Source organism: Staurois parvus, unplaced genomic scaffold (assembly GCF_062004578.1).
Source record: "Staurois parvus isolate SC_StPar_1 unplaced genomic scaffold, SC_StPar_1.0 ptg000272l, whole genome shotgun sequence".
Lineage (NCBI taxonomy): Eukaryota > Metazoa > Chordata > Amphibia > Anura > Ranidae > Staurois > Staurois parvus.
This window is the reverse complement of record NW_028318068.1, coordinates 1,868,259-1,895,000: the sequence shown is the minus strand read 5'-3', so window position 1 is coordinate 1,895,000 and position 26,742 is coordinate 1,868,259. Positions and strand designations below refer to the sequence as shown.

The 26,742-nt window shown below is 44.5% G+C and overlaps 1 protein-coding gene across 2 annotated transcripts; it reads left to right on the top strand.

Moving 5' to 3' along the window:
• The first annotated feature begins 1,911 nt into the window (after positions 1-1,911).
• On the top strand, positions 1,912-20,279 carry LOC149459134 (acyl-coenzyme A amino acid N-acyltransferase 1-like). Of its 2 annotated transcripts, none has more exons than XM_089681600.1 (4): positions 1,912-2,026; positions 12,935-13,407; positions 18,386-18,588; positions 19,626-20,279. In XM_089681600.1, the coding sequence occupies exons 2-4, from the start codon at positions 12,945-12,947 to the stop codon at positions 20,220-20,222; spliced, it is 1,263 nt and encodes a 420-aa protein (XP_089537726.1). In that variant the 5' UTR covers positions 1,912-2,026; positions 12,935-12,944; the 3' UTR covers positions 20,223-20,279. The 2 variants fall into 2 exon arrangements, with proteins under 2 accessions (XP_089537726.1, XP_089537725.1); XM_089681599.1 differs by lacking the exon at positions 1,912-2,026 and adding an exon at positions 6,569-6,710.
• The last annotated feature ends 6,463 nt before the right edge of the window (positions 20,280-26,742 follow it).

Genomic DNA, 26,742 nt, shown 5'->3' with positions numbered 1-26,742 from the left:
AATCCTGATAGCGCTTTGTTTACGCTGATAATCAGTGCACTGATCATCAGTGTGACCTATCAGTGTCCATCAATGCAGCCTCACCACTGCCCATCAGTGTGACCTATCAGTGCCCATCAATGCAGCATCACCACTGCCCATCAGTGCAGCCCCATCAGTGCCCATCAATGCAGCCTCACCACTGCCCATCAGTGCGACCTATCAGTGCCCATAAATGCAGCCTCACCACAGCCCATCAGTGCAGCCTGATCAGCGCAAATCAGTGAAAAAGAAAAATTGCTTATTTTGCAAAATATATATTTTTTTTAAAGTGTTACTAAACCCAGGACCCTGCATTCACTATATCCGGTCTCCCCGGACCCTGCATTCATTATATCCACTCTCCCCGGCTCCTGCATTCACTATATCCGGTCTCCCCGGACCCTGCATTCATTATATCCACTCTCCCCGGCTCCTGCATTCATTATATCCACTCTCCCCGGCTCCTGCATTCACTATATCCGGTCTCCCCGGACCCTGCATTCATTATATCCGCTCTCCCCGGCTCCTGCATTCACTATATCCGCTCTCCCCGGATCCTGCATTCACTATATCCGGTCTCCCCGGACCCTGCATTCACTATATCCGGTCTCCCCGGACCCTGCATTCACTATATCCGGTCTCCCCGGACCCTGCATCCACTATATCCGGTCTCCCCGGCTCCTGAATTCACTATATCCGGTCTCCCCGGCTCCTGCATTCACTATATCCGGTCTCCCCGGACCCTGCATTCACTATATCCGGTCTCCCCGGCTCTTGCATTCACTATATCCGCTCTCCCCGGATCCTGCATTCACTATATCTGGTCTCCCCAGACCCTGCATCCACTATATCCGGTCTCCCCGGCTCCTGCATTCACTATATCCGGTCTCCCCGGCTCCTGCATTCACTATATCCGGTCTCCCCGGACCCTGCATTCACTATATCTGGTCTCCCCGGCTCTTGCATTCACTATATCCGCTCTCCCCGGATCCTGCATTCACTATATCTGGTCTCCCCGGACCCTGCTGCATTCACTATATCCGCTCTCCCCGGCTCCTGCATTCACTATATCCGGTCTCCCCAGCTCCTGCATTCATTATATCCGGTCTCCCCGGCTCCTGCATTCACTATATCCGGTCTCCCCCCAGATCCTGCATTCACTATATCCGCTCTCCCCGAACTCTGCATTTACTATATCTGCTCTCCCCGGCTCCTGCATTCACTATATCCGCTCTCCCCGAACTCTGCATTTACTATATCTGCTCTCCCCGGCTCCTGCATTCACTATATCCGGTCTCCCCGGACCCTGCATTTGCTATATCCGGTCTCCCAGGACCCTGCATTCACTATATCCGGTCTCCCCGGCTCCTGCATTCACTATATCCGGTCTCCCCGGACCCTGCATTCGCTATATCCGGTCTCCCAGGACCCTGCATTCACTATATCTGGTCTCCCCGGACCCTGCATTCACTATATCCGGTCTCCCCGGACCCTGCATTCACTATATCCGGTCTCCCCGGACCCTGCATTTACTATATCTGGTCTCCCCAAGCATGCTTTACTGCATATACAGACTGATTTTACTGTTGTGGGTTTAGTAACACTTTAAATTTTGTTCTTTTTCCTTTTGTTTAGCAAAAAAAAAAAAAAATCCAGTGGTGATGAAATACCACCAAAAGAAGGATCTATTTGTCTAAAAAAAAAATTATACAAAATTCATATGTTGCATGATGGAGTAATTGCCATTCAAAGTGCAGCAGCGCTGAAAGCTGGCCTGTGCAGGAAGGGGGTGAAGGTGCCTGGTACTGAAGTGGTTAAATGTGTATCTCTGTCATGACTGTGCAGTGATTGGCTCTTTGACCTGCCTGTCCATGAAGCATGGGGGCGTGTAGTGCCCTTTACCCTGCAGGTTGTAGATCCCTCCCTGTGCGAACTACTCTGTGATACATTTCTCTGCGCACATTCCAGCCAATCGAATTCCTGAACTGCCTCACACACAAAGCAGGTTAGTGGGGGTTTTGTATTTGATGCGTTTGTTGGTGTCATTCTTGCCCATCGTGAGATAATTCCTAGGGGCTTTTGCATGGTTAAGTCCACACGGAATTGCACAGGCATGCGCAATTCACATGCGATTCAGTGCAGTGCGATCTGAGCCTGTTCATTTGAATGGGCTCAGTTTGCACTGCATTGCACCATGAGTAGTGCATGCATTAATTTTGGAAAATCACTGCAACTGGATCGCATGGTAGTTTTTGTACCGTGTGATCCGCCGGGCAGGCAAACACACTGCGTTTGGGGTTAGGAGTGAATTTACACCCGCAACAGATTGCAAAGGCGGTGTGTTTTCAATGCGGTTTGGGAAACGCACACGGAACGCAGGTTTCCTACATTGCAGGCTGCTGAGAATAAGTACTAAGGGTTCATGTACACTGCAGCTGATAAACTCACGTTCAGGAGATTTTCTGCGGTTTTTTTTTTAGCAGCCCCTGAATGTTTTCCTATGTGTCCATGTACACTATGTCGTTTACAGGCAGTTGAGTTTACAGCACGGGCGGACTGACAACTCATGGGGCCCCCGGGCAATAGGGGATCATGGGGCCCCTGTGTCCTTGCTCAAACTCAAAAAAGCCTATGAAAAAGGAACCAGGGGCATCTCATGGGGCCCCCTACTGACCCCGGGCCCTCGGGCAGTGCCCAAGTTTCCAAATGGTCAGTCCGCCCCTGCTTGCAGCCCATAGTGATATTTATTGGCTGTCGTTATTGGATGTCGTTTATTTGAACACAGCAAACCTGCGTTCAGGAGTAGATTTTATCAGCGTTTCAAACGCCAAAAACTTGTAAATGCGTGTAAACGCGGCTAACCGCATTTATAAACGTTTGCATTTATAAGCGTTTTTTAACTGTTCCATGTCCAGATGCTGTCCAGAGCCTTTTTTCATCATCAGAAATGCATGCAAAGCGTTTTCCATGTATTCAAATGGACCCGGTACACCAGCGCAGTCAGTTCCAGGTTTCGTGTGAAGGAAAAGATGGTAGAACGTGCCGCATTATGCTCATGATGGGATACATAGTGAATACAACCAGAAAAGAGAGGCCATCTCAACACATACTGCTCTCTCTGCTTCTGCTCTCTCTATTTCTCTCAAAATGTCTGAAATAGTTAATTTTTGACTGTTTTTCAGTGCATTTCGGCATTTTGGAAGGTCTCCTGAGGTTATCTTTAAAAAATGCTTCTAAACGCATAAACGTGGTATGCAAACGCGGCTAAACTGACGTTTTTTAACCTACGTTTTCCAGCAGTCAGTTTCCAGCGTTTTCCAAACGCCCCGTGTACATGGAGCCACTTTTGGGGGAATATTTGCAAAGCAGTGAAAGTGACTTTCACCAAACCACAGTCATTTAAATAGTGACTTCACTTTTGTGAGAAAAGAAAAATCAAGAATAAAAGAATAATATACAATTGCGATACCCGGCATATTGTAATTAGAGATTAATACATATTTATTGCAGAATATGGCACTATGACAGCAATGGAATCACTTGGCAACTGTTGCAAAATTGCATTTTATCTACTAGGCATTAGTAGTAACAACATGTATTCCTGTCCTTCAACACCTACTAGACCAGCCTTTCTCAAGCAGGGTGTCCAGGCATCCTGGGCTGCCTTGATGGTTCTTCAGGGGTGCATTGGCAAAATGTCTAAAAATTGCCCAAAACTTGTATTCAAGCCAGCGGGTGGGACAAGCCGGCCTTTTAGTTACAACAAAGCCCCAGGTTTCCATTGTGCACCATTACGACCTTGTAGCCGCCGGCGTCCTGACAACCAATGACATCATCAGTTGATAAGGAGCTCCCCCGGGGAGCGAGGCCCCGAAGTTGATAGGTACCCGCTCCCATTTCCTAGGTGATCGGAAACAGAAGTTGTCCCCCCCCCCCCTTGTAGTCTTCTGGGACATGTGACAGGTCCCAGAAGCAGGGCCGTGGATAAGGGGGTACCACTAGTCCTCCTGTATGGGGCCCAGGCCAGCAAGGGGGGCCCAGGCAGCTGGTTGAATCAGATGTGGTCAGAGAGGGTGGCTTCTTCTCCTCTCCCTCCCATTGGTTGTCAGCTACTGCAGAGAGAGCCATACAGGGGATCAACTCCAGTAACTGCCCCCCCCCTGGCACACCCACTCTGTGCACCATGTTTCCCACTGTCAAGGCCCCCCCCATGTGACCCCACAGTGCTGCCGGCTTCCGTCCTTTCCTTTCCACCAGCAGCTGCATGCACACAATAGGATCCTTCAAGATGGAGAGTGGGAGAAGGGTCCGGTAAATATGTAACATTTACCTGCCACTTCCTTTCCTGGATGAACAAAGTGAGTAATCTGTAACAATCAATCACTGTGTTCATTCATTACTGAAGCATAGTAAACTGTGTTTTTTTTTTTTTTTGGTGGAGGGGCCCTGTCAGGTTTGCTGTATGGGGCCCCGTGGTTTCTAACAGCAGCCCTGCCCAGAAGACTACGGACCATTCGGAAAGTGCAGCGCTACTCACGCATGCGCAGTGAGCACCCAGCTGTCACAGCCAGGTGTCCACACTAAAGATGGCAGGAACACAGGACGGCTGGTGAAATGGACTGCGGGGAGGACACCGCGGGATCCAGGGACTGGTGAGCGTGTTTTTTTAAAAGTCAGCAGCTACAGTTTTTGTAGCTGCTGACTTTTATTTTTTTATTACATTTTCACTGGAACTCCGCTTTAAGTATAGCTAGTAACTCCTCCGTGCACATGATACAGTTCACATCCGACACCCATTTCTGTATTGAAGGTATTGTTGAAGATTTCCAGACCCTGGGAATCAGGGCTCTGCTTGTGTGATTGGCTCACTGATTGTCCCAGAAGTCTGCACTAAGATACAAGTCAAGTTTTAGGCATCCCCTGCAACAGAAATATCAGTTTTGGTGAACTGGTCCTAAAGGGTTAATCATTTCTAAGGGGATTCAGACCCTGCAATTTTCATCATTAGGAGGTTTATTAATCAAAGTCTCTCCCATTCAGTATCTAAAAAGACACATAAGAACAAACATGTTTATCTTCAGGATAAAAAACACGGCAAAAACACAATACATTCTTTTCTGCAGCGTTCCCATTAAAGTCTATAGAACCAAAAATGCAACCAAAAATATTTTTTTTAAATTTAGCTGTGTGTTTCTTGTTACTACCATAACCTCCCTCCAAAGAACAACCCAAAATAAATTCTCCAGCTCTTGATGATCGCAGCGATACCATTAATGTATGTTATTTGTTGTTTATACCTGTAGTACTGCCCAGAAACAATAGTGTGCATTTCGTTTTTGGGTTTTTTTTTTTTTTACCTAAAACACACTCATACCAATTTAAAAAATCCTGACCTTTGACCCTGACCTTAACCCAAACACTAACCCTGGCACTGAACTAGATCAAACCTTGATCTAGGTATTTTTCCTTTATTTTTAATTTTATTTTTTTATGATTGTTTATCTTTTTTTTTTTTTTTTACAAAGTTTTTTTTTGTATCTCTTTCCTCTATTCAGAGAGAAACAAAACCAAGGGGGGCGGGCTGTACAGTGACTGATCACTGTGATAGCCAATCAGAGGCTATCACAGCAATCGTGTGACCTGGAACTGGGAGTCTTGGGTCCTGATTGTTAGAACTGGATCCGGGGCTCTCAGTGACACCGCGGTCTTTGTGCTAGGAGCGTGCTATGTGTCCCAGCACAAAGACAGGTGCGCAAATATGCGGCCCCACGGAAAAAAGCCCAGTTCTGTGAGGCCGCATATTTGTGTGACGTCGGAGTGAAGGGGTTAATTCCACAGCTTGTGAGGCTAATTGAATGCAGATAAGGCACTCAGTGAGTTTAATGACCACCTTGATCAGCCCCAGAACCTGTGTAACTAATATGTGTTCGGGTTTAAAGGGCTGAGTTGGTTACCCTAGCCTTCAGTCACTCTCAACATCAGTGACCTGGTAAGGAGCCCATGCCTGTTTGAGCGGCTTAGCTCAGCAATCCACAGTGCATAGTTTAAGTGTGGGTTCGCATCAGTGTGGTGCGGTCAATCGCATGTGAACCGCACCGCATTCCTGTGCAAATCACATGCGATTTGTGTGCGATGCGATTGGAGCCGGCCCATATTGCACCGCACCTGTACTAAAAAGGTGCAGGACCCTTTTTTTGGTCCGCACTAGAATCGGATCGCATGGGTATTCACACCTATGCGATCCGATTCTGCACATCGCACCGCGTTTTGCGGGTTGCTTTCGGGGTGTTGTTAACATACACACCCGCAGCGGTTCGCATGAACGGGGTGCGATTCTGATTTGGCATTCACACAGAAAATGCTGCGAATTCCACATTGCATCCGTGTGAACTTAAAGACGTTTGGAAAAACTGTTCTGTTTGGCGTTGTTGAGGAGTTTAATTCATAGAGACAGGTTCCCTTTAAATACCATCCCTGCCCTGTGTTGTCACTCTGCCAGGCCTCTGTTGTCACTCTGCCAGGCCTCTGTTGTCACTCCGCCCTCCTCTTCTCCAGTTCCGGCAGCAGAAAAATGTCCTCTCTCCGGGAACACCAGGCCCCGTGTGTCAGGATTCTGCCGCGTGCGTTATTGGCTACAGGCTAGAAATCTTCCAGCCGAGGCGCTGACAGCAAATGTAATTCATCACAAGGTCAGAGGAGGTTTTATTTTTATTTGGAAAGCAGTCTGTTTACTCCAAGTATACAATATATGTGTGTAGCATTCTCTGCATACATAACCCCATGGGCACAGTTCACAAATACTGCAACAAAAGTCCTTGCTACAAAATACTTCACCCAACTTGCACCTTTTTTTTTACAACAGATGCAGTTTTTGGTTCCATGCACACTAGCAGTTTTGAAAAAAAAAAGATACTGGAAAAAACGCTGGAAATGGCATTTTTTTAAAAAAATAAGCATTTTAGTAGCATTCAGAAGCATTGTGGAGCATTAATGGCTTGTTAGCATTTTTACAATGCATGTTGAGGAAGAAAAAAAAAAAAATAACTTGAAATAACTTTCCGGTCTCAAGGAACCCCGGCTAAAAATGACTATATCTAACTCATGGTACATCAGTGTGACGGTTAGAGGTAAGAATGCTCCTAAGGGCTCATGTACACTGCAGTTGATAAACTGATGTTTAGGAGCTTTACTGCATTTTTTTTTTTTTTCTCAGCAGCCCCTGAACTCTCCCTAATGTTTTCCTATGTGTCCATGTACACATCTCCGTTTTACAGGCATTTTTTTTCATGTACCAAACTTGCGTTCAGGAGTAGATTTTATCAGCGTTTCAAACGCTTGTAAATGCGGCTAACCTCGTTTTATAAGTGTTTGCGTTTTGAACATTTTTTTAACTCTTCCATTTCCAGATGCTGTCCGGAGCCTTTTTTCATCATGAAAAATGCATGCAAAGCGTTTTCCCGGTACTCAAATGGACCCGGTACACCATACTTTGAGGTTTCGCATGAAAGAAAATATGTTAGACACTGCTGCAATAATTTCTGCACAGAAATGAGCTGGAACACATCCAAACACCACAAAAAAAATAAAAAAAAGACAGCTAATCTCAACACATACTGCTCTCTCTGCTTCTGCTTTCTCTATTTCTCTCAAAATGTCTGAAATAGTTAATTTTTACTGTTTTTCAGTGCATTCTGGGCATTTTGGAAGTCTCCTGAGGTTATCTTTACAAAACACTTTTAACCACTTGAGCTCCAGAGGATTTACCCCTCTTAATGACCAGGCCTCTTTTTGCTACTCGGCGCTGCACTAATTCAACTGATAATTGCGCGGTCATGCAATGCTGCACCCAAACGAAATTTACATCCTTTTTTCACACAAATAGAGCTTTCTTTCGGTGGTATTTGATCATCTGTGCGCTTTTATTTTTCACGCTATAAACATAAAAAGGCCAAAAATTTTGAAGAAAAACAATATTTTTTACTTTCAGCTATAAAAAATATATAATAAACTCAAAGTTGGTTATAAATTTAGGCCAAAATGTATTCTGCTCCATGTTTTTGGTAAAAAAAATCCCAATAAGTGTATATTGATTGCTTTGTGTGGAAGTTATAGCGTCTACAAACTATGGTATAAATACTGCAATTTACGCCATTTTTCTGCTATACAGCGCTGCGCTAGTTTAACGGACAATTGCGCAGTCATGCAATATGGTACATAAATGAAATTTACATCCTTTTTTTCCCCACAAATTGAGCTTTCTTTCAGTGGTATTTGATTGCCTGTGCGGTTTTTATTTTTTGCGCTATAAAAAAAAGGCTGACAATTTTGAGGAAAAAAAAACAATATTTTGGACTTTTTGCTATAAAACATGTCCAGTAAAAAAAATGCAAAAATCAAATTTAGTCATAAATTTCTGCCAAAATGTATTCTGCTCCATGTCTTTGCTAAAAAAAACCCCAATACCTGTAAATTAATTGGTTTACGTGAAAGTTATAGTGTTTACAAATGGCGGGAAAGATACTGGGATTTTTAGGGGTTTTTTTATACTAATAATGGCGGCAATCAGCGAATTATGGCGGCGACCAGCGACTTATGGCGGGACTGCGGCGGACATTCTGACATTGGGGGGTACTGACTTGGGGTCACTGACATCCCCAAAAACACTAATACAGTGATCAGTGCAAACAAAAAAAAACCTGACACTGTACTAATGGCAATGGGGAGGAAGGGGTTAACTTTATTTTGCAGGGAAGGGTTATAGGAGTGAGGGGAGTGTTTTACTAGGGGGCGGGGGTGTGTGCTGGGCGGGACAAGGCTGATCGAGAGAGAGAAACTGTTCTTTCTCGATCAGCTCATCCTCGAGCTGACAGGGAAGTGACAGACAGCACAGCTACTTCAGCTGTGCTGTCTGTCACTGTTTGCCGCCGATCGCCGGGACATAGCCGCTAACGAGTGGCTGTGACCCAACGACTGACATCTGCGGCGGTGATCCGCGGGACAAATAGGGCGGCGGTGCGCCTCGCGCGCGCCCCCTATTTGTTTACAAAACACACGTCTTAAAACGTGGTTTTGCTTATGAGTGCCGTCCTGCCGCCGTATATGTACAGTGGCTGGGTGGCATGCGGTTACACATAAGCGTGTTATGCAAACGCGGCTAAACAGACGTTTTTTAACCTACGTTTTCCAGCAGTCAGTTTCCATCGTTCAGAAGTGTCCCGTGTACATGGCGCCTAACACTTGTGGTCATTGGGAAGAATTACCCCCAACCCCCTACAGATAGCTAAAAAGCTCAATGGTGTCAGTGGGAACCTACCTGAGAGGCAGATATTGATCATTGCTCAAGGAACCCCGAGCAACCTCTGGAGGAACCCTGGTTGAGAAACCTGTTCTAGGAGCTCAAAAAAATGCTAGTGTGCATGGAGCCTTAACGTCCAAATTTGTATTAGAGTAGGGGTAGGAAACCTCAAGGGCCCATTCACACCAGTAACTGCACATTTTTTCCTTGTACCTATGCATGCAGTTGATGTGTTTTACCTGCATTTGACACGCATTTACATACAGTTGACGTGCACTTTTCTAACTGCATTTGACCTGTGAGGCCACTCCCTTCTTCTTTCCTTGGGCTTCTATATGCACTGTGATGTTTTGCAATGCGTTTGCATGTTTGCGGTGTGGAATAAAGCCGCATGCTGTACTTTTCTGCACTGCGCTGAAGTGCATTGCCATGGTGTGAACTATGCCCATAGGACTGCCTGTATTGCGGACTGTCTATGCAGTTGGACTGCAGTTCAAAATGCAGCCAACTGCGTTCGGTGTGAAAGGGCCCTAAAGGATAAGTTTACCTTTTGACTAAAAATAATAAATGCACTTTTATCTTTTTTTTGCAGGTAAAAAAACGTGCATTTATTATTTTTTGTTTCAGGAGCCTGGAAAGCTTTGCACCAGTTATCAGTAGATCGCTGGTGCCATGCAGGTCTCCTGCAGACCTGTCAGTATATCTGCTTGCCCGTATGGGATATATGGGCAAGCAGATATACTGGCAGAAAGATTCAATGAACTACAACAGTACCGTGGTAGTTCAATAAGAACTACAAGCTGACAGCCGCAAAGGCTGTCGGGACTTGTAGTTCATTCATTCACAGAACGCCGTGGGGTGGGGCCTATGGTTGCGCTGTGTTTAAAAAGTGAACTTCTCCCCGTTCTTCTTCTGTTACGGGGGGGGGGGGGAGGTCAGTGGGCAGCGGATGTAAAAAATGGGTGGAACGTGTACCATGCTACCAAAGGTGAACTTACCTTTTATAAAGAGATGGAGGTCTACCTGAACAACATGGGAGAAGTCAAAGATCACCGGTCACAGCGCCCTGATTTAAACCTCGAATTCCTATAGCATCCCCATCAGCAGCCGCCCTGGGCACCTCCAGGAAAAAGTTTCCACTTTGGAATCTTGACAGGGTCTCCTGCTTGCCATAATGACAGCGGGCAGATCATAATCGACCGGCGCTCCTGCCCCTGTGTGTAAACTATGCAAGGGTTGTGTTTTTTTTTTTTTTGGTTTTTGGTTTTTTTTTTTCTAAAATATATATAATAAATCTAATATCTATGAAAAGATAGACTAAATAGATTTCTGAAACCATAGTGTTTATATGTAGAAATCTGCGCTATTAAAAACATGTAATCAAACCATACATTGTGAATTCTTACAATAAAGGGGTGTGCTTAAACAAAAACTACAAAAAACCCAGAGACAAAAAAGAAAAACCACATGTGAAAAAAAGTCCTAGTTCCTATACCGCCTGTGTGAGAGCAAGGTTTGTGTCTAACCTTTAACCACTTCAAATCCGGACACTTTCACCCCCTTCCTGCCCAGGCCAATTTTCAACTTTCAGCGCTGTTGCACTTTGAATGTCAATTACTCTTTCATGCAACCCTCCTTTCATCCATCCACACTTAAAGATGGCTGCCGGAGCTCCACGATGCTGACGTCACGGCGTAATTGGCTCCTCCTTGCGCGTTTCGTGCACACGCACGTCTTCAGAGGGGATTTCAAAAATCATATCTGAAGATTGCAATCCCCTCTGAAGACATGTGTGCGCACAAAATGCGTAAGGAGAAGTGAATTACGTTGTGACGTCATGCCGCCGGAGCATCGTGGAGCTCCGGCGGCCATCTTTAAGTGTGGACGGTTAGTCCTGACAATCCAGTTTTTACTGTACTACTTTGATGCTTCGTTTTTAAACTTTACCCCTCAATAAATATTTGCTTTACTATACTACACATATCTTTATCTTAAACTCCCTGGAGGAGTATTAAATTTCAGACTCCCTGCACAAGATTCATCCCAGTATCCAGAGAGAGAGCCTCCTGCACATCCTGAGAGCAGTAACTCATCCCTTAAGGGGAGCTCTGGCTGATTTTGGATCACCATTTAAAGCCCCAGGATCCATTTGATGTACCATTCCACCCTTCAGAGGGAAGTTACCCCAGTACCTGGCTTACCCTGATGACATCTGGATTTATGTTTATGGGCGCATTTACATTGAGCGTCTGAGTGCGCAATTATTGCACAAGCACCGACACACCAGGAAAACAGGCACTTTAGGAGCACTGAAAGTCACCTTTGAACTGTTATTCATTACCCTTTTATCAGATTTTATGGTCTTAATATTTTTAGCACTGCACCATTATTGTATTATTCCTGGTAACATGATGAAGGGGTCCTGCGCGGCTCAGAAACGTTGCACTTTCTTCTGTGATGTGATTTTCTTTGCAATAAAAACCTCTGTGGACCATATTTGGAGATCCATGGTGTGCTGGCGAATATGTACCTTTGCCAGTCAGAGCACACATAGTATTTCAAGGCCTCGGTTAAAGGGGAGCCCACCCTGCACGTCAGTCAGATTATGGAGACTTCCAGACAGCATCTGGGTCTCCTCACCGCAGACGGCAGAACTCCTGTCCACAGCCTCTCTGACCAGCTGCTTAAAAAATGGGCCTGAAGGGTAAGTACCTGCCCTCTACAATTGACCTCCTCCTAAACCTGCCCCAGGTTGACTCTCTACAACCCCTATGAGTAACTTCAGACCAAGATTCAAAATATTTCCATAGCATTACTGAATATTTCTGCAGCATTACAGAATAAAGTACAAATAACAGACGGCCTAACTGACTATTCCATTGCTGCCCAGGCATATCTCCAAAACTGAAGTCCATTAAGGGTGGAGGGTGAACGTTGCTCCAGGTTACATCCTTTGCTGTGTTCTGGACCTTCTTACTTCCCATGTGGTCTTTCCCGGTGCCTTCCCCTTTTTATAATCAAACCAGGGAGGAGGACAGAGCCCAGGAAACCAACCGGTCCAAAACTTAAACCTTCCCTAACTTGGGCGGCTAACACTTGCTTACAAACAGCACCCTTTTTTATGGACCTGCCTACATGTGCTTTATAATTTTAAATTGACTTAACATCACTTTATTGATACACAAAATGTTATGTTTTGATTGGTAGTTTTGGATCCCTAAACCTCTGTAGGATTATTTTATTTTTAGTGGGTTTGTTAGAAAAGTAAGGAGTAATTGCCCTAATGGGGACAGCCCCCAAGTCAGCAAGTAGCTCTGTCACTACACAGCATAGCATGATCCTTCAAGGTGCTGTTTCTCCACACAAGGATACCGTTGAGAGACAACTGATATTTTTCATTTTACCCAGTACTGTTGGTCCAGACTTTACCGCCAACCTGCTTTCTAAACAATTGTTAACCAACTTGCTTCAGTAATATTCATCTTCTTCTTAGGTGCTTGAGGAAGTAGTTACTTCAGAAATTGCAAACCATCATTGTACTTCATTGTGTATTCAGTAATCTCTGAACCTTCTTCACTAGCAAAGACCACCTTTTTATAAAGTTTTATTCTTTTACAGACCTTCAGCTATGATTGGCCTCACAGTAACACCTGAGGTGGCACTTGCAGATGAGCCAGTGAAGATCCAAGCATGGGGCTTCCCACCACATGAGCTAATCACACTGAGAGCATGGGTAGAAGATGAGAAGGGGGAAATCTTTCACTCTCGAGCCTTCTATAAAGCTGATGATGCTGGAAAGGTGGATCTAGAGCATGCACCAGCCACTGGTGGAGACTTCCATGGAGTTCATCCAATGGGACTCTTCTGGGCTCTAAAGCCAGTTACTCCATTTCTTAGGTTGATAAAACGTGACTTAAAGAGAAGTCCTTTCTATGTTCACTTGGAGCTCTACTATGGGATGGAAATGAGTTCATTACCAGAAGTTCCTCCTATTGCCACTAAAATTGTAGAAAGATGGTATGCCAGTCCTCGTGTTGAGCGAGTGCAGATCAGGGAAGGACGAATCCGGGGAGCTCTCTTCCTCCCACCAGGTAAGCAAAGACTTTTCAACTGTTTCTAAGATCATCTAGGAATGTAGGATTTTGCTGTCTAATTGCTTTAGCTTGCTTCAGGTCTGTACAGTGGCCTACTGTTTACTGTATAGACACCTACTTGGCCAATACTTGCGCAAATAATTGTGGAGAATATAAAAATGGTTAATCAAATCTTGCTCAAATGATCTTCTGGTGGGTGGTTTGCCCATGCATGATCATTCGTAATGCCTAACACAACAGCCAGCTTGAAGACTGAAAGTGACCCTGAACTAAAAAAATTTAATGTTATAGGGAACATCTAGAAATGTTAATTGCTCCTGAAAAATCTACCTTTTTGGCTTGAATTGTTCCTGAAAAATAGCAGTACTTGTGCCTAGGCACTCCTGTTCTGCAGCTTCATAACTGTGTAGATGCAGTGTGAGATCTACCATAGTTCTTCCTTTGACTGCTAGTCCCACCAGATTTGAAGCGAAAATTGCTGCTCACCATTTTCCATGCTGGAGAGAAAGCTGCCATGCAGCATTATAAAAGGACTTTTATTAGAAAAAATGAAGCAAATGCGCATTGCACAAGTATACACACAGAAGCTGAGCACACCACCACCATAACTTCACCAAACTAAAAAGACAATGTTGTCTGGTCACCTTAGCAGCTGCTCATACAACCTTCAACGTACACACTTAGGGGAAGGGGGCAAGAAAGGCTAAAGGTGCAACTTGGGAACATATGGGGCAAGAATTCTTGGAGGTTGTATGAGCAGCTGCTAAGGTGACGAGACAACATTGTCTTTTTAGTTTGGTGAAGTTATGGTGGTGGTGTGCTCAGCTTTAGCGTGTATACTTGTACAATACACATTTTCTTCATTTTTTCTAATAAAAGCCCTTTGATAAAGCTGCATGATCCCACATGAAACTATTTTTGTTTGGGGAACGCTTTTCCCTATGTACATATGTATCGAGTATGAGTTTCGGTGACCACACCCATTAACTTTTAATTATGTTTTTTATGGGTGAGTCAGCGATCACATGGTAGCTCATATTAATGCTGGGCGACTTTGAATTTAATCTCTTCTATATCGGCTGTTTAGGCCCCTGGTTAACCTTTTTTAGTCCTTGTATTTGTTGTAGAGAAAGTTGCACCCAAGGACCCTCAGGACTCATGTTAAACACATGCATGATAAGTAGAGTGTAAGTGTAACATATGCAAGTACAGTTGCAAGAAAAATATGTGAACCCCTTGGGATTACGTGGAGTTTTGCATGAATTAGGCATAAAATTTGCTCTGAACGTCATCTAAGTCACAACAATAGAAGAACACAATCTGCTGAACATAATACTACACAAACATTAGATGTTGCCATGGTTTAATTGCACATAACATGTAAACATTCACAGTGCAGGGAGGAAAAAGTATGTGAACCTTTGGACTTAATAACTGGTTGACGCTCCTTTGGCAGCAATAACCTCAACCAAACGTTTCCTGTAGTTGCAGATCAGACCTGCACAATGATCTGGAGTCATTTTGGACCACTCCTCTTCACAAACTGTTTCAGTGTAGCAATATTCTTGGGATGTCTGGTGTGAATCGCTCTCTTAAGGTCATGCCACAGCATTTCAATCGGGTTGAGGTCAGGACTCTGACTGGGCCACTCCAGAAGGCGTATTCTGTGCTGTTGCAGCCATTGTTTTGTTGAATTACTTGTATGCTTTGGGTCATTGTCCTGTTGCATCACCCATCCTCTGCGGAGCTTCAGTTGGCGGACAGATGGTCGTACGTTTCCTGAAAAATGTCTTGATAAACTCTGGAATTCATTTTCCCATCAATGACAACAATCCGTCCAGGCCCTGAGGCAGCAAAGCAGCCCCAAACCATGATGCTCCCTCCGCCATGTTTTACAGTGGGGATGAGGTTTTGATGTTGGTGTGCTGTGCCTTTTTTTTTCTCCACACATAGTGTTGTGTGTTCTTCCCAAACAACTCAATCTTGGTTTCATCTGTCCACAGTATATTTTGCCAGTAGTACTGTGGAACATCCAGGTGCTCTTTTTGCAAACTTTAAACGTGCTGCAATATTCTTTTTGGACAGCAATGGCTTCCTCCGTGGTGTCCTCCCATGTACTTCATTCTTGTTTAATGTTTTCCTTATTGTAGATGTGTCAACAAAAATGTTAGCATGTGCCAGAGATTTGTGTAGGTCTTTAGCTGACACTCTGGGATTCTTCTTTACCTCATGCAGCATTCTGTGCTGTGCTCTTGCAGTCATTTTTACAGGACGACCACGCCTAGGGAGAGTAGCAACAGTGCTAAACTTTCTCCATTTGTAGACAGTCTGTCTTACCGTGGACACATGAACATCAAGGCTTTTGGAGATACTTTTGTAACCCTTTCCAGCTTCATGCAAGTCAACAATTCTTGATTGTAGGTCTTCTGAGAGCTCTTTTCTGCGAGGCATGGTTCACATCAGACAGTGCTTCTTGAAACTAGTAAACCCAAAAGCAGGTGTGTGTTTTTTAAGGGCAGGACAGCTGTCAGCAACACATCCAATATCATCACACTGATTGGAGTCAAGGTTGGCTCACTCCTGGCTCCAATTAGCTCTGGGAGAAGTCATGAAGCTAGGGCCTCACATACTTTTTCATCCCTGCACTGTGAATGTTTACATGTTATGTGCAATTAAACCATGGCAACATCTAATGTTTGTGTAGTATTATGTTCAGCAGACTGTGTTCTTCTATTGTTGTGACTTAGATGACGTTCAGAGCACATTTTATGCCCAATTCATGCAAAACTCCACGTAATCCCAAGGGGTTCACATACTTTTTCTTGCAACTGTATTTATTACTTTTCGTGTTGTAACATATGGGTCAACCTCATATTGCTGCTGCAAAATTGAACAATGTTTGTTCAAGTGCAATGTAAAAATAAATTGGCATTAATGAAACTTGTGTCATGAGTGTAGACTCCAGCGTTCTGTAAAACGTTTTACTTTTTGTTCATCTTGTATAGTATAGAAAGCATAGAACATCCGGCGCTGTTCCTTACAGTTCCGATTGAAATACACAGATTATGGGGTCGCTTGCTTGGGTAGAGGTGTGCTGACAGGAGAGAGCGGAATGACATATGAGCTCATCACTATGCTGCTTTTCTTTTTACTATCAAGTAACAGACTGGGACAGGTACAGGGTGAGATTAAGATGTAAGTGGGTTAAATGATGCTGGCCATCAGATTGCATTAAAAAATGGTAAAATCTCTGGACTGAAGGTGAATATTGCAGCAAAAGTTTGGTTTTCTTATCTTTTTAATGGGTTATTCAGTTGTATCATATTTTTGTCTGTCCTGTTTTAAGCATATTAAATACCCCTATACTTCAATGTTTGACACCCCATGTCAATCAAACGGAGGACCTCTTGACCATTGACCAATGCAGTGACCTTGGCTCCTGGTCTGGTGGGACCTTGGATTGCTAGTCCCGGAGACTGTTCCTCAGCCTCGAGAGCTCCTAGTTTTGCAGTGGCCTGTGGTTACGTTTGGCTTCATGCCTGCCGCAGTTCCTGGCTAGGTGCCTGAAGTGGTCACGCCTCTAGGATTTCCGGTCTTTGTCCGGGTCCCACAGCGGATTCTCCCCTTTGGAGAGGTGTGCCAGTTCTTGTTTGAAAGTGGACATCTGCTTCATGGAGGCCAGGTTCTGGGTGAGCTCCCTGAGGGCACTCTGTGTGGCTGAAAGGGGAGATGGGGCCAGGGCTTCCTCCCTCGGTGGTACAGGTTCTTGGTTATTGCTACCATTTGTTTCCGCATCCTCCTGCTCTACCGTCTCCACTATGGATGGGGGAGTTTGCTTTGAATATTAAATGAACTACATAACCATCAGGGTACCCTGATGAAGTCACGACGCACGTGACGCAACGCGTCGGCACGCTTTTCCCAGCCCAGAGACACATCATTTCCGGTCACGTGGGGACGGATGTCCGAGCACAGCGACCATATTGGTTTCCCTCTTTACATGTGAATGCACCCAGGGAATGAGGAGGACTGCATTTTTTTAACCAAACGCATGTGAGTGGAAACAGTTTGTTATATGGAGTGTCTTGAATAAACAAATGGTATTACACTATGGGAAGCTCTGTTTGTGTCCTATATGACGTTTGAGAGGAGGTGGAGAGGAGGTCCTGTGATTCCTTACTGAGCTGCTTGGAAGCAAACGATTTCCTGGAGGAGAGTTATAGCCTTGTGGCCCTTTGCGGGTCGAGTTGGGGAGGTGAGCAGGCATTGCTGCCATTGGAGGATTTCTTCCCTTTCTTTTTTATGAGCACTAGAAGTGAAGAACACTGAGTGTCGTTTTCACCTTACTGCATGGACTGTGTTTGTTCATTTATGGACACTTTTTCATATTTGAAATATCACAAGTTCTAGTGATTTTTTTATGTAATAGTTTAATATATGGTTTTTTTCACAATAATCACGTACATTTGATTGAGATTCACATTTTTTTATATTTTTTATTCTGTTAGGTTGTCACTATTATTATTAGAAATAATCACAAATATATATATATATGGTAATTAACACAGTTTTTTATATATATAATTTTTTTTTTTTTTTTTTTTTTTTCATCACTGTTTATTTGCAATATCATGGATTTTTTATTTTTTTTTTTTTAATGTTTGATCTGAAGAATTAATTTAAGGGCAAGGAAAAGTTTTTCCTTATATATTTTGTTTTATATTGATATTTTTTATGTCACGGATATAATTTATTTATGAGGTATGGTTTTCACTTAATATTATATGCACTGTGTGTGTATTTAGGGATTTATTTTAGCGCTTCACTATTTTTGGTTTTAAATGAACTACATAGCAATTTTGGTTTGTGGTGCTCAGATACAGTACAGTTCCACTTTAATGACAATGGCAAAAGGTACAAAAAGAGGAGTGAACGCCTAACAGCAGGTATTAAGACTTGTCCCCTTGTTTTACAGGAGAAGGCCCTTTCCCCGGAGTCATTGACATGTTTGGTGGTGTTGGAGGTCTCCTGGAGTTTAGAAGCGGCCTTCTGGCCAGCCATGGGTTTGCTTCCCTTGCCTTGGCCTATTTTGCTTATGAAGATCTGCCAAGCTTTCTAGGAGATGTGGATCTGAAATACTTTGAGGAGGCCGCGCAATTTCTGTGTAACCACCCAAAAGTATGTTTTAAAGATGAGACCCACATACTTGATGTATAATGAAAATGTCATAATTCCTAGACACTTCTGGTTTTTGGGACAGGGAAAATATTTTGAATTTGTTTTGACAGGGAGGAGCTCTGCACCACTTCCAACCAGAGAATACTTTGCATATTCTGAATGAATGCAAAGTATTCTCTGAATGGCACCCATGTTCAGCTTCCATCCTCTTGTGCTCACATTATGCTGGCAGCTCAGCAGGGAACCCAGAAGCAAGTAAAGATTACTGAAGTAGTGGTGACTTCAATGATTTCCAGTTCCCAAGGGCATCAGCCAGGTGTGGTGTATATACAAAGATACTGGTCCAAGCTGGACCAATGCAACTATGTGAAAATGTGTACCGTGCCCGAAAATGTTTCTTTAATTTTAGTTTTTTCTTTTATTGTTGCTGATCTCCCCTTTTTAGCGTGCACTCAACACGGAGCACTTCCGGGTTCAAAACTGTCAAACCCTGGCTGCTCCAGCTGGGAAAGAGGAAAGAAGTTGATCAAGCAAAGTATGAAGTTGATCAGCTTAAAAAGTTTTCAGAAGTGGCAATAGAGGTCTATTGGACCCCAATGTCTACTTAAAGGTAACCTGTCATGTGCCATGTGATATCACATGGGGGCTTATCAGCCTAAACCATAATTAACAGCCCCCAAGTACCTGCATATATGGTTGGGTGTACACGCTTACAAAAGTGATGGAATCACCATGCACACTGGGGTGAGAGCAATAATTCTAGGGCTGTCATTCACTGTTGACGCTAAACTGATAATAAGCTGTAAACATTACCTAGTTACAATTTTTGGTACCGTGTGTGTTATTTATTGTGTGTTTTTTTTTTTTTTTGCCATTTTACAGACTCGGGTAAGTTTGAGGCTTCAACCAAGGTTTACAAAGTGGTAGCTGCTTACATTTTTAAAAATTATATATTTAGTACTTAAACTTTTAAACTGTGTCTGTTATATTCTAATTGTCTTCTATTTCTTCATGTACCTACATTATTGCCTTTTTAGGTTTCTGGAGAAGGAGTTGGAGTAATCGCTATATGTAAAGGGGCCGAGATGGGCTTGGCAATGGGAACCTATTTGCCCGAGGTGGCTGCTACTGTCTGTATCAATGGAACCAATGCTGTCAATGGCAACAGTCTCAGCTACGGTGATTTCATCATGCCTGGAATTCCCTATCAAACGGAAAGACTGATGTTCACAGACAGAGGAACCCTCACCGTCTCTCATGTAATGGCAGACCCAAGAAAGCCTGAACACCAGGATTCTGTATTTCCAGTAGAGAAGGCCCGAGGTCCTATTCTCTTCATTGTAGGTGAAAATGACCAGAATTACGACAGCTTATTTTTTGCCAAGGAAACCTTAGCCAGAGCACACAAATACGGCAAGAAAGACGTGTATTTACGGAGTTACCCAGGCGCTGGCCACCTTCTAGAGCCCCCTGGTTCCCCCTTTTGCCCTGTGTCTCAATCTCCATTCTTTCCACTTCCACTTACATGGGGAGGAGAGCTTCTTCCACACTGTAGAGCCCAAGAACACAGCTGGAAAGAGACCCTTGACTTCCTACGTCAAAATATACCATGCTCACGGCGGAATAAGTTATGAAAAATTGATGTTTTTGACAAACTTTTCCAATCTACTAAAGTAAAAAAAAAAAAAGTGTCCTTTGTGAATTTATAGTTGCCAGAAGGTAGTGCAGTGAATAGAACGATTACATATCTATAAAAAGATGCACACAAAGCCCTATGATTGTGTCAGGGCTCCAGGTATGACCAGAGGTGTGTGGACTGACACAGGGAAACGCAGGCTTCAGATATGGTATAAACAATATAATTTATTAAGACTAACAATATAAAACGCAGTGCAAAACTAAACATAAAACACAGTGCAAACCAAACCACCCACCGATAACAATACATACAATACAAAGAGTAGTCAGGCAGGCAGGGTCAGTAGCAAATGGGAAACGGAGTACCAGGAACAGGCGGGAGAGTGGTCAGGGTCACAAGCTGGGTTCAGTAACTCACGGGCAGCGTGGTACAGAGGGTCGGGCAGAGAATGGTCAGGGTCACAAGCCAGGGATCAAGCAGGAGAAGTCAGCAGAGGTCAGGATCAGGCAGGGTCGGCAACAAGTCAGACAGGAACAGGAATACAGGATACAAGGTACAGGGGCCCATGGAAAAACACACACCAAGGCCCTGACTGTGAGTCTGGCCATTCCTTAAATACAACCCCTGCAATCAGCTTCAGGTGTTTGGCTGATTGCAGGGGTGAGTCTCTGATTGCTGAGAGCACCTGCTGGCCAGCCCTGGTACTGCAGCCCACAAGGCAGGTGAGTCCCACCATTATTGGCAAGTCCATTCCTGACAGATTGTCAGGAATGATGTAACCTTCAGAATGATGATTTTCTTACTTGTCCAGTTGACGCTCCGGCAGGGGCAGCCTGACTGCTGGCACCATTTTACCGTACTTATTGAGATGAGTTGAAATTGCTAGGGTATCTTAGCAGATGGAAAGGATTTAAAGAGTTATGAATTTATTTATTAAGTGAGGGACTCTTCAGTGATTTGATAACCGCTCGCGGGCCACAGTGACATGAAATGGTTTAGAGTTTCACATTTTTTAATTTGAATAGCGTAACGAACATTTAAAAAAAAAAAAAAGCATACCAGGATATGGTGCAGGATACAATAGTCTATGGCTCACTGCAGCTAACCCGCATGTGTTCTGCACCAGTGGATCAACCTAAGAGTTGTTAACCCTTTTATAGGTGCTAATTTGCTCATTGCAAAAGCGCAGTATATGTGCTGTATAATACACTGACTTTTTTTTTTTTTTTTGCTGCTGGCATCACTCTCCAAGCTCCTAGAAAGGTCCCAGGCGTAGTGTGCTTGATATCACGCTACCTGGGACAGGAGCTGGAGCTACAGAGGAAGCATTCGCTTATGTTGCTCCTCCGCAGCTGCCTGCTTCCTCTACTGCCGGCTCCAGCTCTATGAACTCTAACCCCTGGTTCACATCTATGCGGGCCGCATTTTGCATGGGCACGAGAGCCCATTCATTTGAATGGACTCCCATGCCTGTGACAAGCAGGGCAAGAAGTCCCTGCACTTCTTTGGAAAACACAGCCCGCATGGGAACCTCTGTTCTCCGTATGGTTGCATTTTCCAGTGCAGACGGCGTGCCATTAGAACTAATGGCACCTGCCCGCGGGCCCGCATTTCTCTGTGCGGGTGGTTCGGCTGCACGTATTTTCGTGCGGATCCACAGTGGCACCACCAGCACAGATGTGAACCTAGGGTAATGCTCTGGGATGTCAGGTGGGCAAGCCCAAATCACGATCAATGGGGTTACTGGCCCCAGGCATGAGCTTCCCTGGTTTGAAGCCAAAAGCCACACCGGCGAGCTCCAAAGGCCACAGGTTGAGCACCCCTGGTCTAATATTTCTTAAACTGAATGTGTGTTTTGGCCATGCAAAGCAATAAGCTCACTTTATGGTAGTTCCAGCTCTTGGCCTTCCCCTCCCTTTATTACATTGCTGCTCTTTTGGGCTATCAGGAGCAAAGAAAATACCAGTTACGTCTAGGTATAGGGAAGCATGTGGCTCATTCCCCTTCCTCACAGATGACAGTATTGGTGTTTGGTCCTGAGCCATGTGTAAAGTAAGTATGTGCAGAAACAGGACCAGCATTAAAGTAAACCTGTTGCTTTGCCCAACAGGGCCAAACACATGCTCATTTTAAGTGCAGTTACAAGGCAACCAATCAGAATCCAGCTTGTACTGCACAGACTTCAGTAGAAATAATTCTGATTTGTCTCTTTAGGTTACTTTGCTTAAAGCCCATTTCCAGCTTTCCAAACCCCCTATACCCACATTCTGATCCTATGACCTGATATACACTCGCTGGACACTTTATTAAGTACACCTGTTTAATTGCTTGGTCACATAAATTGCAAATCAGCCAATCACATGGCAGCAACTTACTGCATTTAGGCATCTAGACGTGGTGAAGACGACTTGCTGAAGTTGCATCAGAATGGGGAGGAAAGTGGATTTAAGTGACTTTGAACATGGCATGGTTGTTGGTTAGTGTGAGTATTTCAAAAACTGCTAATCTACTGGGATTTTCATGCATAACCATCTCTAGGATTTACAGAGAGTGGTCTGAAAAAGAGAAACTATCCAGTGAGCGGCAGTTGTGTGGATGAAAATGTCTTGCTGAGGTCAGAGGAGAATGGGCAGACTGGTTCGAAATGATAGAAAGGCAACAGTAACTCATGTCAATATGCACCACAATATCTGAGGAACGTTTCCAACACCTTGTTAAATTTATGCCACGAAGAATGAAGGCAGTTCTGAAGGCAAAAGGGGGTCCAACCCAGTACTAGCAAGATGTGGCTGGTGAGTGTAAATAAGTCCAGCACTCTAGACTCTCAATTAAATATAGCCAGGTGCTTTCTGCTGTTATGCTGAATGTTGTGTTACATTATCCCCTCCAATCTAGGGAGAACTATATCCAGAAAAGCCTATGTATTTCGATGCAGAACACTGAGGATCATGGGATTTGAAGTCCAGGAAGTAAGCCATATTGTGGAGTTTATGAACCCTTTGCACTATAACTCCCAAGAGACAGTGGGACAAGGAGGAGCAGTGGAGCTCATTTTCTGACACTGTCCTGCTAGGTTCTCCCTCTTAGCGGCAAGGGAACTGATCAGAACACATCTGCATACTGACCAGACTACTGAGAGGTCAGACCAGTGGAGACACCTGGGGCAATGCAGCACAAACTGCAGTGACAGTATCTGCACTATTGCCACAGGGAGACTAGAGCGTCCTCTCACCCTCTTCTTCCCACCGCTGAATCTCTAGAGGCATTCTGTGGACAGACTGATGGGGCCCCCTTTCTACAGTGAGAGTTCACAGCCACGCCAGCATAGGGGCAGCTCAGGCAGCCAATAGAAGGGAGCCGGGATGGTGGGGCAGTAAAATCTGAATCCCCAGCCACTTGCTCATATATCATCCCCCCAGAATGCCCCATTAACACAGAACTATTTTTACTCCCTTTTAAATGTGTCTGATTTGGTTACTCTTTATGTTCTTCTGCAAATTAACTTCATTAAACACTTCCCCAATAATTTGTCCTTTCTGAACCGAAAGCAGATTGGAGCAACCAAACATCACCATCTGTGCAGCACAGTAAGGGCCCCAACAAAGCCAGTTGACAATTATCTTGAGAATACTCCATTCTGTCTGACAGCAAGTTTTCATGAGTTTTACTATCCATATTCTTCGGGAACTTCAGACTTGGACCTAGCAGGGTCACTCTAGGGTTCTAGTGGGAGTATAGCCTCTGATGATTTATACTATACTCCGTCAAGCCACCCTTGTCACTCTCTTGGTGATTCTGTATAGTTTAAGTTAGTTGGGGGTATATGGTGAAATTTGGGCCCAGTTATCTATGGTGTATCTCTCTATGCAGTTTCGATATAGAGTTACTTTCTATAACTGGGTCAGCAACCCATAGATTGCGATCTTCCAATAGATTACAGCCAAGTGACTGGTAGATAGCAGCCTGAGCTTGCTGTCCCATCATCCCAGAGCATCAGATTGTAATGCAGAGGGACTACTTGTAAAGTTGGAGCTGTAGTAGGGAGAAAGAGCTGCATAAGCCGGTGATTCCAACTGCATTCCACCTCTTATCCTGGCTAGCGGTCTCCAGAATGGTGCCAACAGCAGGAAAGAGGAGATCTTCAGGTCAGTGTGAGGCAATACACTGGACATAATGGTATAGGGCTGCTTTCACACTGATGTGCTGCCCCAACTGCACCTTGTTTAGCTGCAGTGGCCAGGAGTAGACACATGTCGCAGTGGGAGTTATACGCCCTGTCATGGTTGGTGTAGCACCGGTCAGTCATGACCTATTCAAGTGATTAAAGCTACTCTGCAAGTGGCCTGCAACCTTGTGCAGTACAACAAACAAGGGGTTAAAGCAGGCAGGGTTGTGCCACTTTCTCCCCACCTGCTAACCCCTTGGACCCCACAGAAGTATGTATTTGCGGGGCGCTTGCAGAGTGGCCCCATTGACATGAAACAAGAGGATAAAACCAGAACGGGATCCACTGCATGGGAAAATTGAGTTATAGTATAATTGTGCCGACTCACCCAAACTCAAGGGCGGTGTCCCTAGGACCAGGATATTCAGTAGCAAAAAAGAAACCCTGTGAGTACTCACTGGAAAAGAAGTCCTCAAGAGAACAGATCTGCGGCTTAAAAACACTATGTTTATTGAAAAATATATACCAAATACAAAAGAGCAACAATTCCCTCCACCCGACACAGTAAAAGGTATGACAACGTTGCCATATAATAAAACACCCGCCCAGGCTCACAGGAACACTATACACACCCACGGGGCACACTCTAGGTCAGTGTTTCTCAACCTTTTTTTCAGTCAAGGCACCCTTTAAAATTATGGACAGTTATGAGGCACCCCATTCCATGTGAAAAACGATTCTGATAGTTTTATATAACGCAGCAACATCCACACATGTAGGACACCCAACATTAGAGGGGATTTATTCTTCCAAAGCAAATACACTTTTGCACACTGGTACTGACTAGTATTCCAATGTTTCTCCTCTCCCTCAGTTTTTCTCCATCACTGAGCTAATGTGACCCCAGCACTGATGGAGAGGAGTAGAGGAGAGTCAAACTAGGATGTTGTGCAGGCAGCTGACATCCTCCTTATCAACTGATGATGTCATTGGTTGTCAGGATGCTGGCAGCTAGAAGGTTGTAATGATGTACAATGAAAACCCGTGGCTTTGTGTAACTAAAAGGCAGGCCTCACCCACCCGCTGGCTTGTATACAAGTTTTGGGTAATTTGTAGACATTTTGCCAAGGCACCCCTGAGGAAACCTCAAGGCACCCCAGGGTGCCGGGGCACCCTGGTTGAGAAAGGCTGTTCTAGGTAACAAGAAATGGATGAAGGGCTAGGAGGCCAATAGTGACACTAATGGAGGGATCACTCAAGGATGGAGACTGAGTTGTGGGTAAATGATGTAGACATTGAGATCAATCAATGATGGTCGGAGGGACAGCACAAGCAAGCCACTAAATACTTGGGACAGTCCACAGGTCCTCCAACGGGTCATGTGCGTATATTGCAGATCCATATAATCCCATGGGGGATAATCCTCATGTATCCACAGAAGTAGATGATGGTCACAGAGGTATCAGATTAGGCGGCAATCAACTGTCCTACAATCGGCCATGAGACAGCCAATAGGTGACTATAGATATTTGACCATGATAGTACACTGTATGATCAGAGTGAACGCTAATTGCAAGTCACTGTATTCATGAGACAGTCCATCAATCCTCCAAAAGGTCCCATGTAATTCCCATGAGGGATAGTCCACATATATCCACGGATAGTGGTAATTGTCACAATGGTGTCCAATAAAACAGCGGGCTATGGTGACACAGTCAGTAATAGAACAGCCAGTAGGTGAATGTACGTGTTAGGCTGTGATGAAACACTGTATACCAGCAATAAGAACAAGGACATCAGGTAAATGTAGCTCAACAGAGCAGTCAGAGTCTATGGGGACTTCCCCAAGGTATTGACACCCTAGTCCAAAAAGAAAGTCCTCTCACCCTTACAACTGGATAAATGGAATATCCTCTCGCTGTATAATTGGAATATAAGGCATGCCGTGTGGTCATCCATGGAGATATGGATCTGTGAGAGGGTGTAGCATGTCCGATGTGGTGCGGCCAGATGAAAATGCCGCGAGGAGAGGCCTGGATACTGAGGACACAGGTGTCACATCACTGTGAATGGCCCCATTTACTTGAATGGGTCACGATTATAAGGTGGCAGCAACCACCAAAAGCAACAGGGGGTTTCATTTCTGCTGCGGCATGTGTACAACTTTGCTGCCTCAGCAGCTAAAGGGGGTAGGGACTTGGGCTGGTAAAACTGCGATTTAACTGCAGGGTTTTACAACCCCCAACTTTACTGTATGAACAAACCCTAAATGTGCCGCTGCCTATTGAAACTAAGGGCTCATTCACAGGTGCATACAAAGACACTGCTGCTCCTCTGAAAAGTGATCCGA